Here is a 20,737-nt window from a genome sequence, read left to right on the forward strand (position 1 = left end):
CTTGTTATATTTCTGACCTTTTAGTCCCATACGCACCAGCACGTACCTTGAGATCCTCGGGCAGAGGTCTGTTGTCTGTTCCAGAGTCTCGACTGAAAACTAAAGGGGACAGAGCGTTTGCTGTCAGGGCCCCGAGGCTCTGGAACAGCCTGCCCGAGGAAATCAGGTCGGCTGAGTCAGTGAACTCTTTTAAGTCCCTTCTTAAAACATACTTTTATAGGAGAGCTTTTCCCGATCTTATTTGACTTTATTTTATCCCTTTTTATTTTATTGTATTTTACTAATTTTATATTAAATTTTCATGCTCTTATCTTTTTTTTTTGTATTATTCTTTACACTTGTTAAAGCACTTTGTAACTTGTTTTTGAAAAGTGCTCTACAAATAAGGATTATTATTATTATTATTATTATTACCTGTGATGAAAAACAATTAAAAATAAATGTTTTTTAACATCCTGCATTAGTAGCTTATATTTAAAAATGTGTCCGATTTGACTGATCTGAACAAACCAGACCTCATTCTGAATACACATCATTATTAGCTCCTTCCATTTGCAAACCAAGATATTATTCAATCCCTCACTGCAACACTATCTAGCTACTGGTGTTTTGTTACCTACCTCCTGCTGAGTTGATCTTTGATCTGTCACTTTCTGTGACTGTGATGACAAAAATAAAAGGTTTTTAAAATCCTGCATTAGCAGTTTATATATACAGTATAAAACAAGAAAATTGACTGATCTGAATAAATCAGACCTCATTCTGAATACACATCATTATTAGCTCCATCCGTTGTCAAACCAAGATATTAGTCAAACCTGCTGGTGTTTTGTGACCTACCTCCTGCTAAGTTTATCTTTGTTGTGTCTCTGTCTGTACCTGTGATGAAGAATAATGAAAAATAAATGTTTTTTAACATCCTGCATTAGTAGCTTATATTTAAAAATGTGTCCGATTTGACTGATCTGAACAAACCAGACCTCATTCTGAATACGCTTCATTATTAGCTCCTTACATTTGCAAACCAAGATATTAGTCAAAGCCTTAATGCAACACTGTCAAGCTGTTGGTGTTTTGTTACCTACCTGCTGCTGGGTTAATCTTTGATCTGTCTCTGTCTGTAACTGTGATGACAGTGCCATTTCCTTCAGCCTCTTTTAAAAGTGGTATCTCCACAGTCATCCTGCAGGTGTATCTCCCTGCATCCTCTCTTTTGATATTAGTAAAGATCAAGTCTGAGCAGCCAGATGTCTCCTTTCTCAGAGATCCTTGAGAGTAATTCTTCGACTCAAATGTCTCCGTCTTTATTTCTGTTTGATTTTTCAGCCAACTAATTCTCATTCTTTCAAACCCCCATGTCCCGCAGCAGGTGATGTTCACTCTCTCCCCCTCCATGACAGAGATATCAGGACTCTGGGTAACAACAAGTGTGCCTGAAGAAACACCTATGAACAGACAGAGTGATGCATGATTTGGTAGTTCATCAGCCTTGTACATAACGCTCTAACAGCTATAATTTGTAACGAAGAAATACGCATTCTCTTAATCGTATCTCATTTTAGAAATATGATCTGCTCCTGTCTCAAAAAACCCTAGATGACAAACAAAGACTTACTGCCAGCGCTTTCAAGAAAACACAGAAAAACACCAGCCAACGATACCATCCAATTACTTGACCTCTGGACAGTTTAATCAATTAAATCACACACAAACATTTCAAATAAAATATGGAAATATATACTTGCTTTAATGTAGTGCATGCGTACTAAGTGAACTGAAATGACATTTTCTTCTATGATCATTACCACACAATCTCGACACAATGAAACTCCACACATTTTCAGGCGTTAATCTGTTTATAAGTCTATTACCAACAGGGATTCTTTTTAAAATGAATCTAAATCCTTTTTTTAATATCACATTTAACTTCATAAATTATAGTAAACTCTAATAAAATATGAATATGGAGCTCTAAACTGCTAATGTAATGTTTTTACTTACTTAAACTGAGGGAGGTGAAGAACAGACCGCTCAGTAGAAGTTTCATCCTTTCACTCTGATTCACCACTGAATACTGATACTCATCTCTTCCGAGCTAAGCCCCTCACATCTAACACACGCGCAAAACAACACATACCAGGCGTCGTCATCATTTTGTTGGTTTTCAAAGGTTTTGAAGATAAATGTATAAAGCCACAACCTCTGTTCCTCACATCCCCACCAGATGAGTTGATGGCATCTACAAGTTATATTTTAAATTCAGTCAGTGTGTCCTGGACGACATATTTTCTTCTTGTCTGTGCTACAAAGGCTAACAAAATATCCTTTTATTTCTTCTAAACTTTTTGGACACAGAAACCTAGATGACCTGCAATGTTTCTGATGTTAAACCAAGTGGGAACCTCTGGATCTGAAAAATGAAGCCAATACAGAGGTGACTTAAACCTGCATTCGTTCTAATGACCAGCAGAGGCAGCTCCATCCGTCCATCCATCCATCATCAACCACTTATCCTGCGTACAGGGTCGCGGGGAGCTCCATGGGTCGCCATAATAAGTCAGATTGTGTAGAAGTCTATGACAAACTGATCATAATTCTCACTTAATTTATTACCTCAGTATACACTGTCCTGAGTTTAAAGTCTCAATCACTAGTTTCAGGTCTTCTTAAATACAGCATGATGTTCATTTAGTAAATTACAGTCCTATTTAGAGTAAAATAGATAGGGTTTGCTTTATTGCATGGCTACCTTGTAAAGTCGCTTCCACGACGACCTGTCAGCAATTGCAACGCGGATCCGTCCCCAGCTCCACCCTGTCGTCCAAATATGGTCATTTCTGGTTCCCCAAAAACCAAGAAGGTGAGCGCCAATATGCCAAAGTCGAGGCTTCAAAACAGTAGTCAACAAACCAGTGGGTGCCCTGACCTGCAGCAGAATTATCTTTGATCAGGACATGTCCTTCAACTCCTACATAAAAAAAACTTCAAGGGCTGCCTTTTTTTCAACTATGTAAAATTCAAAAAAAGTCAGAAACATCCTGTCTCAAAATGTTGCAGAAAAACTAGTCCATTTGTTACTTCTTGGCTGGATTACCGCAACTCCTGATTATCAGGCTGCCCAAATAAGTGAATAAATAAATAATGACTCTCCAGTTGATCCAGAATGCCGCGGCTCGTCTACTGACAAGATCACCTGCCACAAATCATCTTTCTCCTGTTTTAGCTTCTCTGCGTTGGCTCCAGAATAAAATTTTAAACTCTTCTCCCCATCTATAAAGCTCTTAATGTCAGGCACCATCTTATCTTAAAGAGCTCATAGTACCTTACTACCCCACCAGAGCACTGCGCTCCCAGAATGCAGGGTTACTTGTGGTTCCTAGAGTCTCCAAAAGTAGACTAGGAGCCAGAGCGTTCAGCTATCAAGCTCCTCTCCTGTGGAACCAGGTTCCAGTTTGGGTTCAGGAGGCAGACACCATCTCCACATTTAAGAGTAAGCTTAAGACTTTCCTCTTTGAGTTGTGCTGATATAGACCCTGACTGCTGAGAGCCCCCATGCTGCAATGGCAGTACAGTGAGGTCAAAGGGATCAACCAGGGCAAACAGAATTAATACTTTTGTCTGTTCATCTGTTTAGACACTGCATGTCACAAACAGGGTTGCAAAGGGGCTATGTAAGTTTGATGCCCAACAGTTTACTGGTTTGCGGTTGGTTGTCTTCCTGTTATATACTGTCATACTGACAGTCCACAGCAGAGCACAAGGCCATTTCCGTTTAGTAGAACTTACAGGAAATACCACATAGAGTATGTTGACTGTACCTTACATTGTAGTGTCTAAAGAAGAGTTTAAACCAACTTCTCTTCCTTTCTGTGACCATTGCATGCTTCCTTATTGTCCAGAGATTGCAGGTTAAATTCCGCCTTGACAGTACCCTGTACCGCTTATCTGCCCACGAGCAATATATGTATATTAAATATAATGGATCTACCAGCTGCATATGTAGCAACGCATGAAATGAACAAAGACAATTTAAAATGCAGTGGGTGATATACTGCAACAAACACTGGCATCAGATACAGACTACTGATCGACTGCAACTGTAGTATTTGTGTATTTATATTTTAACATAGCAATGTCACCAAGAGTAACTTAAATGAGAACACTGTCATAGAAAAACAAACCAGACAAAAAAATATATTATTTTTCAGTGAAACTGTTTTCAGTTCCGGTTTGGTTTTCAGTGCTAAATTCTGAAGTCAGTGTCCTGGCTCTATACTCCCACTTCACAAATATAGCACTTACAGTTGACCGGGACAGGTCTAGTAGCATTGTGGCTGAAAAACCTCAACTCATTAATTAGTCGTGGTGTTCACTGACTTTTGGCCATGCACATCAAATCCATAGCTACTATTCACACTGTATGACACTCAGAGTTCAGTTCCACCAGAGGGCAGAAAGCACCAGTAATTCAATGGGAGCCTCACAGAAAACAGCTGTGAGCTTAGTTTGTATGACAGACAACACTGTGACCTATGACTTCTCTGGCCTTCCTTGCTCTCTTCCGCTCTCTTTTTTTTTTTTTTAGATTTCCTATATAATCTCTCATGGCAACATCCTGTCACACCTGGTATGTATGATACCCCAGGAAATTACGCAAGACATGGGTTCATGCAACTCTGAATGTCTTTTAAAAAATCAATCTTTCCTTTTTTGTGTTCATGTACTACAATGATCTTGAATATAAAAGTATATATAAATATAAGCAAAATATGAACTACTATAGGAGTGGCAAACCTTCAGTAGAGGCGTGAGAGTTGGTATTGTGGTAAACCAGTCAGACAAAATGCAACACTTTCCTGGTGGGGCCCTTCCTCCCTTCCAAGAAGCAGAAGTAACTACTTGTACTGCTACTTCTAGGAAGACGTTAAAACAGATGTTGCATTAATTCCTGTACTGACTTTGAAATTACAGCCAAGAATTTTTGCTTCTGTTGCTTGTACTCCATATAAAATTTTATTTAATTTTCAGACTACATAAAAAATTGTTTGAAATGTGAAATAAATGTCAATTGACTTGATGGCCATACGAACCTTTCTCTTAGACTTTGTGGTGTGCAAGATCTTACTTTTGTTGAGGTCAAGGCTGGTTTACTGGACAAAGCAGGCAACTACCCTGGACCCCTGAACACCAGTGGCCCTGAAGGCTCCGTTGTTAACTTCATTCTGAGGTAAAAGAGGTAAACGTTAAAATTTTAAATGAAATGTAAACAATAAAGGAATTCCTGAGATGTGGAACATTTTCCGTTGTGAGTCAGTGCAGTCTTTCTGGAGTGAGATGTGACGCTGGCTACAGTCCAAGGAGAGTGACTTGTCACCAGTGACTGTCAAGTTTATTGTGTTATTTGGAGATTTGCAATACATAAATGTAGATACTTCAAGACTAAATCCATCTTGAACCATTTGGAAGAATTAGTTGAAACTCTTGAGTAAGTCACTGAAACCTGTCCTGCGTAGTTGTTTTCTTTAATAGATTTTGAGATAGTCCTATTTATTATTTATTATTTTATTCTTTGTTGTTATTTATGAATTTTTATTTTAGCTTTAATAATTTCTGTCATTTTTGTGTTAGTAGAGTTAGTAGTTTTTGCTCAACCTAATGCCGGTGATTTGTGATAAATTAGATGCCTTGGTTTGAAATAAAAATGTATTTTTTAAATATTTCTAGCTTTGTGGTTTGAAAATGTACAGTTAGTCCCTTCAATGTCTCGGGCGTGAAGAGAGTAAAACATGTAAAATAAAAAGTCCCAAACCCACAAAGTTTAAAGGTTTAAGGTAACGTAAGGTGATATGTTGCAAAGTGCAGTGCTGTACCATTATACCATTTTGGGCCCTTGCAGCATTTTTTCAAAAACGTTTTTTATTCAAGTTTGCAACAAGTACAAACTTATCTTCTTTTCTGTAAAATTTACATTTATGGATATGAAATTTGGCCATTATGATAAGAAGATTAATCAAGTACACATACGTGTTTCTCTGTGTGTTATTTTCTGAGAGACCAAACAATACGTTCTTCCAGAGTAAAACAAAACTTTCGTCAAAATTTTCAGAAATAATATCTGGACATGCTCAACAGAAACTACAATTCACATCGATGTGCAAAGAATTTATAAATGAGTTTAAAAGAGATTTCTTTAACTTTATTGGTTATCAAGTGTCGATTAGGTAAAGCCACGCCTTCTTCTATACTAAATAATCCACAAATTGATTCCAGTATGAAATCACATATGGTATGGTAGTAATATCTCTTTGAAAAAATGCCCTTATAGATATGTTGCTGTTACCAGAATGATGCCATAAACAAATTTAGCCTACCTATGGGAGTGTCAGTAGGAGATAATGAATAACCCTTGGCTGAGATTTGAAAACTGATCTGCCAACACAATATTATTGCTAAACCAATATTCCAAAGCTCTCTTCGTGGAATAACAAGTACCTTTCCTTTCATTTGTTTATTTTTATTTTTCTAAAATGTCCATCATACCATGTAAAAATATCAAATTCCTATTAGGTGAGGCCCAGTTGACTAATGCGAGGGTTCAGGACTGTTGCGTTCTCGGTCACAGCTAAAGGTCGGAATTTCACGATCTTAATGCATGCCAAGTGCTTGATGGTGCACGACGCCAAACAAACTTAGCCTACGTTTTTTTGTGGTGCACACACAATTGAACCCTCAGCAGCAACCTCCGTGTTAAGTAAAAAAGATAGCAGTTTTAATGAAAACAAGTGTCACAAATAAATAATATACGTTATTCGTTAATTCTGGTCTCGCAATCTGCAAAAGTCAGTAAATGTCGTATATTTCCTATTGTTTTTAAATTGCGGGGCATTTTTAAGGTTTTCCTGGACAACTTTTATGCAGAGAAGACATTGCTGTTCAGGTAAGTGCTGCCATTGTTGTGTTACATCCATAGACTGTAAAAAAAACAGGGTGACACCAGACCACAAGTCGTTTCTTACATACAGTCTATGGTCGGGGGTTGACTGATGAACTCCGACGTTGAGTGGCGTTCAGTTGCACGTTTTCTAGTTGGAGGTCGGGAATGTTCGAGTTTCCTGGAACGCAGCAATACGCTTTACTCTGTGATGACGTCACGGATTTTAAAATCATGTACAAACATAAAACCTCCACGGGTCAGAAATTCATAATAGAAAGAGTCACAATTAAGTGACCCTGTCTTCTGTTTGAGGCGTCCTGTCAACAGGTTTACAGGCGTCTCTTTGATAGCGGTGGCGTATGGAGAAAATGCCAGGGGTACTGGTTCGTGGTAGTACCCGTATGGCGAGCGGCGCCGTATGATTAAAGTAACGTTAACGTAGCCATTAGTACATTTCCGCCACGTGTGTAAGAACCGTATGGACGACGCAGCCGTATCTAGCTCTTAGTTTGCTTTTGGACCATTTGGACACAAGCAGAGCGGCGGTGGGAACAATATGAAAACACATTAAGACCAGCGTATTTCCAAGGTGGGTCTCTCTGTTCTGTTAGCTAGTTAGCACACACGTCATGGTAATTGAAGGCTGTGCTGTTTAATGAAAGGCTAACTGTTACTTTAATAAAGAACCGGTGTTTACTTCACGGTCGACTGGGTGGTGAAAGGACAATGCTGCTCTGGTTAGACATCAAACGTGTAAGTTACGTCAGGCTGGTTGTAAATAACGCAGTTAAACTACAGTGCTTTGGATTACCGCAAATATTAACGTTACCAGTTTAATTTAATGCTATGTTTATCCTCCTTTTCCTGCTTATTCACAGAACGTGGTGTAACGTTATTGTTATTCATGTCCAGGTACCATGCTGCCCTTGGCTTTATAAATACAACTACTGTTTTAACAAAACTCACATTTGATATGACTTGGTTAACGTTATTCATTTTCAGTCCTGACACTGGATCACATCTGTCAGTCTGTGTCGTGCCTGTTTTTCCCAGTTACCGCTATTGAGTTAGTGAATTAACTTTATTTAACATTACACACCTGGCTGGACCTCCACTGTAAATACTCAATCTTCTGACTCATTAGTGAAACAGAAGCCTTCTAGGGTTTGACTGACACCTTTTTAAGGCTGACCAGGTAAGGTGAGGAAGTGAAGAGAGGCAGCAGATAGCAAAAAACCAACAAGTAATCCTAGTCCAGAGGTTTTGATGTGTTCTCATGGATTTGTAATTGCAGGTCCGCTTTCTGTTAATCTTCCTCGACCGTATCTGCTTAATGAACAATGGCTGTTCATTTGATTTCCCATAATGTCTTTCACAACTCCCAGTCTCTAAGCTGAAGGTCTGATACTCAAATTATAGCATTTTACTTGGAGAGATTAGTGTGTGTGTGTGTGTGTGTGCTTTTGTGTTAGTTAATTACTGTAAGTAAGGGCTTATTGGAAATATAACTCAGAGTGGATTGAACAAGATTTAACTTGTAGTTGGCTTTTTATGGCTTTTCCTGTAGAGAGAGGTAGAAACACTCAGTGTTTTAGTGTCGCTGAGCTCTTTTCTTTCTAACTCCCCACCCCCAGATTTTTTTTTAATTTTCAAACATTTAGTCTTCAACCCAAGCGGAAAGCTTCCGGTTAGCAAACCAATGCAAACGCGGAAGTCCCTTAAACCTGCATTCTAGCGAATGGCCAGCAGGGGACGACCCCTCTGGTTGCAATAAGAAGTCCGGCTCCATTAGAAATGATAGTAAAATGACTCTACTTCTCACCTGATTTATTACCTCAGTAAACACTTTACTAATGAGTTTATGGTCTCAGTCGCTAGTTTCAAGTCTTCTTCAACACAGCATGATGTTCATCTAGTAAATTATGGTCCCATTTAGAGGAACAGAGACCATAAAGCAGAGTATGCTTCAGGGCGGGATTATCTATGACTGACAAGTCATTACCTTGGTGACCTGTCAATCAGGCTAGTATAAATTTAACCAGCGTCGTTGAAAAAGCATATTAGGAGTCGGCTGTTCACTTTCTCTGGTGAGTACATTTAATTTCTAAGCCTGTTGTTCGCCAGACAAAATTGTTAAAATAACGTGAATTACAGAAGCACCTAGCTAAGCAAGCTAGCTAGCTCCACATATGAAGTTAACTTGTTAACTTAGGTTCAGGAGCGGGGCCACGCCTCAACCACACCTCCAATCACCTGTCAGGCTACATATACCGCACAGCCTGCCCCACTTGTCTCCGATTGCTCAACGCAAGACAGTCAACGATCCACGCTCAACAGCACGCTGTTTCAGATCGCTTGACCCACCCTCCCTTTCCCTTCATCTATTCATCCCTACACACATCCGCTCATCTTCTCACCCCCCCCCATCCCTGCTCCCTTTATCCCCTCATTTCTTCCTGTTCAATCATGCCCGGTCTCCTGTATACCCTCTCAGACCAACCTATCAGACGACATCCTTCTTCCGCCATCACCCTTCCCCTCTACATGCATTAATCCATCCTCCATAATCCATGCATTCCATATTCGCATGTACCTCTAAATCACACATTGTTGTTGCGTGGTCCTTGCTAGTGAAACAGACGTTAGCTCCACCATCTCGTCCAAATATGGTCACGTCTGGTGCCGCTGGTTGCAAAAACTCAACATAGCGCTGCCGTATCGGCCAAACTCGAGGCTTCAAAACGGCAGTCCACAAACCAACGGGTGACGTCACGATGACTATGTCCACTTCTTATATACAGTCTATGCTTCAACCCAGACTGACTTTACTTAAGAACATTTATCAGACACAGCTCCTTCTGTGGAGCCACAAAAAGATTATACAGTTCGTTTACACTCGTAAAATTACGTTTTTGACTTTAAGTTTGCAATCTTACAAAGCAACTTCAACATAAATGCTCCGTACTTGTATAGCGCCTTTCTAGTCTTTTCGACTCAAAGTGCTTTTACACTACATCTGCATTCACTGTGCTCAAACGGAAACTAACATTCGCACTCATTCATACACTGGCGGAACAGCCAGGGGCAAATCGGGGTTCAGTATCTTGCCCAAGGACACTTCGACACGCAACCAGGGGGAGCCAGGGATTGAACTGCCGACCTTCCGATTAACGGCCAACCCGCTCTACCTCCTGAGCCACAGCAGCCCCTAGCATTCCTAGGATATCTTTAGTTACCTGGCTTCACTAACCCTAACAGTCACGATCACGGTAAGCAGTGACATGATGGTCGTTATTAATTTGGGACGTCAACCGAAGTTTTCCCAATCCATCCATGAGCACCTTCACATTAAAGGACCGGTGTTTGCAGCAGATGACTAATCACAAACACAGGGCATTAACAAGGAATTTATTACATACATATTTATACTGTGTGTGCGTGCGCCCCTTGTGTGCAATTTTGATGTGAAAACCAGTGGAGGACTATGAAGTGAGAACCATGGTATCTAGACACTCGGCATCGGCCTTAAAATATTGAAACAGATTTTTTTTGACACATTGAAAACATGGACGCATGGTCCAGGGCTCAACAATAAGGATTGCCTAGGGTAAGACAAATGCCATGTCGGGCAAGTGGTAAAAAAGAATTATACACATTGTTTTGGTGGAATTTATTATCCAGCTGCAGCCTCTCCCTCGTCGGGGCTTCGCTCCGCCACATACACGTAGAAAGCTAATACGTAAATCAATACACCTGTTCAACAAGCATTAAATGTAAACATGTAGAAAGCAATATTTTAATCTGCCGCTTTGTTTTAGACTAACGCAGCGCGCTAGCTCAGCTGATAAGAAATTGTTACAAACAAGCTAAAGTCTGTTTAGTTCAGTTTGCAAATTGTCATATTCTTGTTACCTTTGCTGCTGGCTGAGGCAAACCAGACCCTCCTCCATCTGCCAGCGTACCTGCAGGCAATAAATCGCAGCAGCAGAGGGAAGAGGAGGAAGGACTGATACTGATGTTGGAGTTCTTCCTTCTTTTAAAACTTCACTCAGTATTTTGATGTCAGGAATATGATTTTATTTAACTGATGTTTTAGATGTGTCCAGAGTTTATATAGTGACTTTGCTGTTGCATCTCTAGGAACAGAATTTAGTTGTATTTGAATTGTTTTATTCTAATCCTGTTCTGAATTTTTCTTTTTTTTAAAAAATTAATTTGAGTAACTCTTACTTACTTAGTCCTGTTATTTTGCATTTCTATCTATAAAAAAACAAATGGATAAGGAGTATCTATCAGTGGTAGTATCACAAAATCACAGACACCCATCTCTACAGCAGGTAAAGACAAATTTTGATAATTTATCACTGTTAGGCTCAAACCATTTTTAAAATGCAAGAATGTTTGTTGCTTTGCATCTGTGACACCCTGTGTCCTTGTTCTGGTTACTTTATTATTTATACCAATTAAACATGACAGTTAACTTTAGTCTAATTGTTATTTGATAACTGCTAATAACACAGTTTATATAGGGGCAAGTACATTTCTAAAACACTTGACTGACCAGCAAGTGGAAAAAAGTCCATTAACGTTGACCCTCGATGTGGGACTTTAGTTTTCAATTCAGGAACAGATCCGCTATACACCAGCACAATCCACACTACACTTTCTGTAAACAAGATTAATGAACAAATTTCTCACGATGACTTTAGTAGAACAGAACTAGAGGAACGTGTGGCCCTCAGGAGGAGGCGGCCATAAGGGGCACACATTGGAACGATGGCATCCTGACTCTGGCTAAATCTACTATCCGCCACCTGGAGGAGGAACTAGTGTAAATGAGTGTATTAGTATAATAGTTTATTATACACACTGTGATTGGTTGATTCACTGAAAGTGACATTGACGAGGCTTTTATGAAAAGCTGAACATGTTTCAACAAAAGGCACCGATATAGCTCAACAGCCCGCAAGCCAAACCCAGACGCAGCTCATCTTATCCCTGTTGGGGAAATATGAATGTGTGCCAATGCGGACATGAACATTTATCTCAAATAACAAAGAGTAGTGGAAGAATCAATGACTTAGCACTTATACATTTTATACAGCGTAATCCATTTATTCATCATTTAGTGGATGAATAAGTGGATAAGTGCTGGAATCCTATACTGTATCTGACATTTCATCTTAAAATGTACTGATGGGACAAAAAGCAGGTGGCAGCAAGTGAAGATGAAACTATGGGTCAAACAGATAAGATAGTTTACTCATGGACCTGCGATTGTAAAATCATAATACAACGCAGTAATGATGATTTTGGTGATTTGCAGTGAGAAATGTGTCTGGGTTAAACAGACTGTACATTTGTAGATGTCTATTTTCCATTACAAAATTGTGCTCATGTCGCATTTAATGAGCTTCTGTCAAAAACATTAAGACTGTATCCCGTCTTTATTAATAAACTCTGTTTTAAACTATATTTAGTCCAGGTTTAGAATCTTAAAGTCATTCCATCAGTGCGACTAATCACAACATGACGAATGATTGTTCATCGACCAGTTGCAGCTTCATACAGATGAGTTGGTAATGGAGCCCGCGCTAAATCTTTCAGTGTAGGGTTGGGCCAATAGACGACGCCATCGTCCATCCCGATGTTTCAATGTAGTCATCGCCCAACCCTACTTCAGTGCAACTGCTGGCAACCTGACAGCTGCCCTGATGTTCAGAGATCACTGTCTCTGTCCTTACATCGATGACGGTCATGTTAAAGATCATGTTTTAATAACAAACTAATATCTAACCAGGTTTTGATGTCTTCTGTAAAATGTGTTTTTGAACTCGACAGTATGAATCAGGGAAATGAAACTCTGTGTCAGACAGCTGCTTCAGGGTCCGCAGGAGGAGAGGGTCAGAGAGGAACTCTGTTTCCTCCTGAGGATGTTATAACACTTAACAGCGTAAATTACGGTAGTTACTGATCTAGAGTTTATCTGATCTCGGAGTTTCCCTCATCTCAGGCTTTCACTAAACCCGCTCTCTGAAACACCAGCTGCCACTGGGATCTCCGTGCTGCTGTAAACGGTTCAAAAAGAGCCTGAACTGTGGTCCAGTTAGTGTTTCACAAGAATGGACACTTCTGGTCATAAACATATGCTAAGTAGCTTAAATCAGGCTCTAAGTGAGATTATATCAGCTGACATTCCTGTTGACACGGGACCTGTGAAGAACCTTTGTGACTCTGTTATGTCTCTGAGCCCTGATCTTAGATATCTGCTGGCTTTACCATGTTGACTCGAGTGTCCTCATTACAGATAACACAGGAAACAAACCCCTGCCAGTTGTTCGGCTGCTTTCTGTTAGATGTTTGTCAGGATATATGCAAAATGTTTTGGTCCACAACACAGACTGGACAGAGGACAATGTGATGTTTATTCTCTTGGGTTACCTCCTGCTGTTTTCCTCTCATTGCAGGAAGTGGAACAAAGCTGTTTTAGGAGAGCTTTGAAGCCACAGCCACTCGGTTATAATTAAATTGTAGCCAGACACTAAATCTTAATGTGTCCCATCCTGTTTATTCTTCTCTTTGATAATGTTAGATGGAACAAATCCCAACCACAATGTTTATGACCCATAAGGTCACATCGTTTGACCTTTTTGTCCATGATTTACTAGCTAGATTTGATTAGTTCTGCTCAGCTGCCCAAAGCATGCTTTCTAGTTAGACTGTAATGACTTTTGACCAAACTGATTAACTGGCCAGGAGGCTTTAAAAACCATGTCCAATCTGGTACACAGGCTTTTATTTGAACCAATCTAATGGAGGTGCTAACAGTGTGTACAAACACTGTGACCCACAGTAAATAAAGAGCATTCATAACCGTGTGAAGGATGTTGACTGAACTAAACTGTGTGATTTTTTTACTGTATGTGCTGTTGTAGATCCCTGTGACAATGACGCAGCAGTCTTTGTCTGGTTACCAACGTCTGTGTTGTTAATATCTGCTTTTTTGTCTAGGAAGAAGGAGGTGGACAAAAACTGGCTCGGAAAAAAAGAATTGGTCAGGCCACATGCTCCTCCACAACTCGCGTATACATTTTCTTTTCTCTGACCTTTGAGTGAATTTCTGTAAGATTTACTTGTGTTTAGTCTAGTGCAGACTCCCAGCGTACGATAAATGTGAGTGTAACTTTATTAGGCCTGTGTCTAAACTGATCCTCCAAACAGGTGAAAACAACACCTGGGTGGGGGTTTTGGCCACTATGTGGGTCAGAACATTTTCAGTCCTGTTGGTGACTGTGTGGGTTTGGTTTTCCTCCCTGAGAGCATACTGTGGTGTTTGTGTGTACACAGGAAGTGGAGGCTCAGATCTTTAAGAGCAGCAGTGTTCCCCATAGAATAGGGCTGAATGACTTTGGAAAATCAATGAAATTGCTTCTTTCTTTTTTTTTAACCAAGATTACGATTTAATATACGATTATTATCTTTTTCTTCTGTATTATTCAAAACCGATAAGCAATAAATCAGTGTGTAGTATGCCCAACACAATGTTAGACAGATTAAACATACACTGTTTCCTATGTTATGATGAAATTAGGTGATGCAGGACTTTATTATGCACAATGGTGGAGAAGAGTCAAATTATTAAAATTTCAGAGAAAGATCATTTGAGTCAAGTCATGCAATTAAATAATATCATATCAGGTAGGCCTTCCTACAAATGACAAGAAACACACAGTTCACCAGTGTTTTATACAGTAAGGGATTCAAATAATCGCAAGAATCCATCTCTCAACAAAAGCCTCCTTTTCTGTATCCCTGCAAGAAGACACTAAACACTTGTTGGCCAACGAAGAGCCAAGTGCCGCCTCTCGCGTCTAATAGACCAGCTTAATTCTCCCGACAACAACGCAGCCCCGCCCCAGACTGGACCTCATCTGGACTGATCAGTTTGGTTTGAAACGCCGGCACACATATTCCCTGAGCTGACTGGTGTGTGTGTGATGCAGACGTGTGCGCCGATCGCCGCAATGCCCTACACGTGTCTTTCTGTTGTGCATTTTCCCTGTCCGCCAAAGTGGTGGATGGCCCGACGATTTCACCCACCACCAACAACAATTCACCTGCTGGTGCTAATTTAATTCCCCATTTGACACTAAGTTTGTGCCTGTCAGCTTCTGTCAAGCCTGAGGCCATTGTACAACAAGTCACCGTGCAGCATAGCTTACCAAATTGATGCTTCTTCTGCAGACTGCTTTAATCTCTCCTGTCATGTGACCAGGGTGCTCCGGTCGATCGGGTCACCGATCGTAATCGGCCGATAATGGCTTTGATCGGTGGTCAATAAAAAGGCCGATAAGAGAAGCCGATCAGATGATGCAATACTCACCAGCTAAAATGCTTCACTGTGTCTGAGCGGTTTTTAAAGCTAGCTAGCACCGAAGTCCTTTTCAGACAGGAAGGGGTTGATGCGCCCAGTTAATCATTTACAGTGAGAGTTGAGCAGCAATCAGACAAGCGGAGCAACAGGAGGATCATGTCAAACTGTGGCGGCTGTGCTCATCTCACTCACAGCCGCCCGCATCCGGAGTTTAACAGACACATCAGGCAGAGAGAGAGACTGATCCTCCCTGTAAGTTTCCTGATGCAAAGCGCGGGGCCACTCGATCAGCTGACCGCATCTCTCCCTCTGTTTTCGTTACAAAACGGAGACCTTTAGCTACGTTTCTGCCTCCGTTTGAAAACGCTGCTGACCCGGTGGACAAAACTAGAGGACTTTATAAAACGATAACACACACTCACATTTGGCTTTGTGAGTCGGTCTTATCAGTCATGCAAAGCAAAAACACGATGCTACTGACAGAGTTTTGGTATTTTTATTAAAATATATATACTTTCTACATAACACTTAACAGTTAGCCTACTGTGCATGTCGCCGTATTTACTTTGCGACAACTCCCAGTCTGTTTCCCGCCGCCGTCTCTCGTACTCCCGTGTTGCTTTCAGTAACAGTTCCACTTCGTTGTCGGTCAATGCAAAAAATAAATAAATAAGAAAGCCTGGTGTGGTTCTTGGTCTGTATTACTTTCTTCTTTCGCTAAATCGTCTGCTACTGCAGAGTAGACCGTCTGCTTCATGTTTACACTTTATTTAAATATCACTTATTTTCAAATCTCATTGAAGGCAGTTCTGACTCCTCTCTGTAGCCCTTCTCCCTCTCTCTGCTCCTCTCTCTGCTCCTCTCTCTGCTCCTCTCTCTCCTAAAACCCACAGAACCTGCCTGAGCTTTCCAGAACAAAAAGCAGCTACTTCCGAGTTTATCATCGACTCTTGATGCCTGTGCTCCTTTATCTCCGAAATATTTTGGCAACAGCCTTTTTTGCTGCAGTTCTTATGGTTGTAGTAAATTTATAAAGATGCTGTTTGTTCTGTTTTTGTAGTTTATTCCACAGTAAAGCTGTATTTGTTAAGCTATAAGATGTTCACAGTAACCAGGCAAAGGCTGCTATGGTTTAAGTCTCTAACACAGATTGAGCGGAATTTGTTGCCCATGTTTCCTGGCAATAAAATAAACAGTTGTCATTTCATGATACTTTATCATCTGTTAACTTTAACACTTATTACATTGTTTTTAGGACCAATTAAATATACAGTATAAAGTATAATGCTACATGATAAATAAAAGGCTTCGAATAGACACAGTGACCCGTGATCGGTATCGGCCGATACTGCTTTCAGCGATCAGCCCAAAAAATCCTTATCGGAGCAGATCTAGTGACCACAGTGTAATCGCAGCCTTTGGATTAGAAAATCTCGTTTTATCATATTGTGATAATATCGCAAATGCTATTAATTGTTCGGTCCTGCCATAGAATGACGGTGTAACTGTCGGGGGACCCAAAGGGGCAGGTGTGGAGATATTTGTATTTCTAGTTATTTCTTATTTCACCACTTTAAGTCTGCTCTATTCTCCACCTTATTTTAGCGTTTACTCACTACTTAATCTGCTCACCTTGCTTTTCCCTTCTGTCCCCCCCGCCCCCTCGCAGTTTCACATCAACATCCTACATCAGGATGAAGGAACGAACAAAAGCTCCTCAGGACCGGTGAGTTAAAATAAGATGGAAACAAGAAGCTCTCACTTCTCACTGTTTGCTCTCGACCAAAGTTCCTCAATGTGTTTTGCTCTCGACCACAGTTTCTATGTGGATTGGTTTGTGTGTGTGTGTGTGTGTGTTTCTGACAGACAATTGTAACAAAGCTTTACTTTTTTTTTATTTTTTCTTGAATGAATTTGAACTGCATTTCCATAGGAATAAAGTTCAGGTCCTCCTTGTTCTATTGAGTTTAAGCAGTAATCCATAGTATTCATCTGATTTCATGCTTTTAGCAGTAAAGTTTGTAAGTTGCAGGTTTGCAGCCTGTCACCTGCTAGTCTTCATCTTACAACTCACTGACTGCTCCTTCTGTTTCCATTAGTACTTATAACATAGTATATTTAAAACTGATCCAGTGTCAGAAAATGCTGGAAAAGACTGTGTGGTTTTATAGATGCATATAGAGGTCAGCGATAACCACAGCGACAAAAACATTTCATGTGACTTTTATACAATAAAAGAAGACCTGTTGGTCGTCGGTTCAATGCTTTTAATGTGAAGCAGCAGCAGTAGCTTAATACAGCTCTGTTACGGCTGTAGGAGTATGAGCAGTCAACTTTAATTTGCATCAGTTGTGACTTGGCAGCATCCTGTCTGTGGTAACTTTATGTAAATCAACCTTTGCTTCCTTCTACAGAGGCTGCTTGGTGGGGATTATCTTCTTCATTCTGGGCCTGGGAACGTTGCTGCCGTGGAACTTCTTCATGACTGCCTCCTTGGTAAAAACATGGCAATTACTTAATCCCTCAAAGACAGCAGATCTGACACATCATCCACGCCTCCTGCTTAAATGTTGCTGTAGGGATGAGAATCTTATGGAGAATAGTCTATTTTATAATTTAAAAAAAATATGTAGAATAAAAGCTATAGTATGTAGGGCTGGGCAATATGGCCAAAAGATTTTATCACGCTAAAAAATCATTTGATATCGATAATTATCACGATAAATCTCAAAGTTTAAAAGTTGATTGAAACCCAATGGGTAATTGTGGTTTAAACTATTGTTTGTGGTCGGAACACGACAAACACATGACAAATCTGAGGAATTCAAAACAATTATGATAAAAATCTTTAGTAAAATTAAGTAAAATCTTTTTCAGTCCCTTCTCCTCAACAAAATAAATATTGTAACAGAAAAATAAAGCGCTAATTAGTTTGTGATTCAAGTGAATTAAATCATTTAACATTTATTGAACATTTGTTATATTGTTATGGAGGAAAACTATATCACGATTATTCTTATTATACTTTTATCGCCCTAATAGCCCTAATAAAATGTATAGTTGTAGTGAGCGATTTCAGGGATTTGTTCAATCCATACAATCTATCATATGACTTAACCATGTGAGTCACCTCATGTGTTCATGTCCCGGAGCGAAGCCTCTTTTCTCACATGTTAACTGCATCTCTGTTCCCTTGTGAGCTCTGTGCCTCCTGCTGAAAACACTGACAGTCAGAGCTATTTTCAGCTGCTTACTGATAGAGGACGGAGCGGATACTGCGTGGCTGACCGGCATCACAGGAAATGTCAGTCTCGAGCAACAAACCAAGTGAGAGCAGTATTATTAGAGTATCGTCATATGTTCGCTTCACTAGACTTATCTGGATCTCTGCTCTTATTAGAATATTCTGAGATCTGGCTTCTTATTGATAACAGGTCACTGTAATCGCTGCCAGAGAGCCGGTCGATGTTGCAGTTTCTTGGTCCATCATTGCTTTTGCCCTTTGCCCCATTTGTTCTTGAGTGTTTCATATGCGTTTATCTCCTTTATTGGATTCTTTAGTAGAGGACTTTTCAAAGTTTCAAGTTTTGCTCAATTCCTGGATCCGGTGGACACGAGGGCCTAATATTGCCGGAAGGTCCGACTACACCACATACATAAAAATGGTTAGCCCTGAGGGATGTATTAATTTCTGATTCCTGGAAAGTGGGAAAGACAGTAGACTTCCCCCGAAACAACTGTGTCTTTGAACTATCTCTTTGATCAAATCTCACACACTCAGGCAACCAGTGTGATCACTAATATAGAATAGTCTTTTGACTTCCATTCACTGAGCCCCCCTCACACTCTGAAAACCTGGATTATTTCATTATTGCTTGATTGCATATTAGATGATGATAATAGCATATATAAGGATACAATGGAGGATTGTCTTTAAGTTGGGTTGTCTTACAGCGGCATTAATTGACTTATCTGTAGTTGTTTTTTCAGGCTACTTGGGGCCAGTGGAACGAGCTGTAGAAACGACATATTAATAACCTCAAAGTTCTGTGGCGGTAGCAAACAATTGAAGATTCACTCTTAAAACATATACGGAGCATCTCTAGCATCTGTTTCTTAAATGCTCCACTATGTTCACCAGCTAGTTGCTACCTCTGTCTCTCAGCTGTTTGGTGCGGAGCGTAGTGTGAAGTGGGTTTATCAGAAAACATCTGCATGCTGTGTCTGGAACTGACGGTGATAATCCAACATCCGTCTTCCTCTGGGTTTGCAGTACTTCCAAGGTCGCCTAAACACAACAAAATGGAGCAACAGCACGATGGTAGTCCGTAAGGAGTACTACTTCAACAACTGGATGACCCTGCTGTCCCAGCTGCCCCTGCTGCTGTTCACCCTGCTCAACTCCATCCTCTACCAGAGGTCAGTGAGAGAGTTGGGTGTCTATCTGATCCAGTGTGATGTGGAGCGTGTTGTTGGTTAAATGACTGATGGGGTGTTTTGTTGTTTCAGGATATCCGAGATGATACGCATCGCGGGTAGCCTGGTTTTTATCCTGCTGTTCTTCATCCTCACAGCAGTGCTGGTCAAAGTGCCCATGGAGGAAGACCGCTTCTTCTCTGTCACCATGGCTACTATCTGGTTCATCAACTGTAAGTCACTGTGACTGTGTGTGCGTGAGAGTAGTGTTATGTGCATTTGAGTTAAAGGTGCTTGTTCTTGTCCCCAGCGTTCGGTGCCGTGCTGCAGGGCAGTCTTTTTGGCCTGGTGGGGCTGCTGCCTCAGAAGTACAGCGCCATCTTCATGAGCGGCCAAGGCCTCGCCGGGACCTTCGCCGCCGTCGCCATGCTGCTTGCCATAGCCAGTGAGCCAGCCAAAAACACACAAAGCGCCATCGGATGCCTAATCCCCTGTTGCCTAGTAACAGAGGACATTCATAATGGATGTTGAGCTAGGGAAATCACCATGACGCCACCCACCACACAACACACTCTGTTCCTTTTTCAAAGACACAGCTCATGTTGGGTCCTTTTTGAACAATGTTTTATTCGATCGGATATGTCTCTTTCCCAGAATTCCTAGTTGGCTAACCTGTGTCTTTGTCACACAGGCGATGCAGACTCTGAATCAGCGGCGTTGGGTTACTTCATCACACCATGTGTGGGGACACTGGTTACGCTCTTCAGCTACCTGCTCCTGCACCGCCTGGTCAGTTAGCTCCCAGCTCTGCATGAGTGCATTACCCACAATCATTTCAACCTCTCCTAAACTGGAGTATCTCTCTTTGTCGCACCCTGGCTAAATTTAGTAGGCGCTCATTAAAATTTAAATCAAAGCTAAGTAACATTGTTGGCAGCTGAAGTTTAAAAACGCCTAATCTGACTGGAAGCAGGCAGACGAGTGAATTTAATGTTAATTACATGTGGATGAAC

The 20,737-nt window shown here is 40.6% G+C and overlaps 2 protein-coding genes across 3 annotated transcripts in view; one reads left to right on the forward strand and one right to left on the reverse strand.

The window, feature by feature from the left end:
* LOC123980282 overlaps nt 1-2,035 on the reverse strand; it is a 7,758-nt gene extending 5,723 nt beyond the window's left edge. The window contains exons 1-4 of the mRNA XM_046064572.1: nt 2,002-2,035; nt 1,086-1,445; nt 841-879; nt 621-659 (exon numbers count right to left, since the gene is read on the reverse strand). Coding sequence (XP_045920528.1) covers nt 621-659; nt 841-879; nt 1,086-1,395 — 388 coding nt within the window. The 5' untranslated portion in view covers nt 1,396-1,445; nt 2,002-2,035. The remainder of the gene's footprint in view (nt 1-620; nt 660-840; nt 880-1,085; nt 1,446-2,001) is intronic.
* A 5,145-nt stretch (nt 2,036-7,180) lies between these two features.
* LOC123980280 (equilibrative nucleoside transporter 2) overlaps nt 7,181-20,737 on the forward strand; it is a 19,406-nt gene continuing 5,849 nt past the window's right edge. The window contains exons 1-7 of one of the 2 annotated variants that reach the window (XM_046064568.1): nt 7,181-7,523; nt 16,978-17,034; nt 17,723-17,804; nt 19,582-19,727; nt 19,818-19,957; nt 20,035-20,169; nt 20,416-20,513. In XM_046064568.1, coding sequence (XP_045920524.1) covers nt 17,003-17,034; nt 17,723-17,804; nt 19,582-19,727; nt 19,818-19,957; nt 20,035-20,169; nt 20,416-20,513 — 633 coding nt within the window. In that variant the 5' untranslated portion in view covers nt 7,181-7,523; nt 16,978-17,002. Of the gene's footprint in view, nt 7,524-7,631; nt 7,688-16,977; nt 17,035-17,722; nt 17,805-19,581; nt 19,728-19,817; nt 19,958-20,034; nt 20,170-20,415; nt 20,514-20,737 lie in introns of those variants that run through there. The other variant, XM_046064569.1, reaches the window with a different exon arrangement.

The sequence above is a fragment of the Micropterus dolomieu genome, linkage group LG12, assembly GCF_021292245.1.
Source record: "Micropterus dolomieu isolate WLL.071019.BEF.003 ecotype Adirondacks linkage group LG12, ASM2129224v1, whole genome shotgun sequence".
Taxonomy (NCBI): Eukaryota; Metazoa; Chordata; class Actinopteri; order Centrarchiformes; family Centrarchidae; genus Micropterus; species Micropterus dolomieu.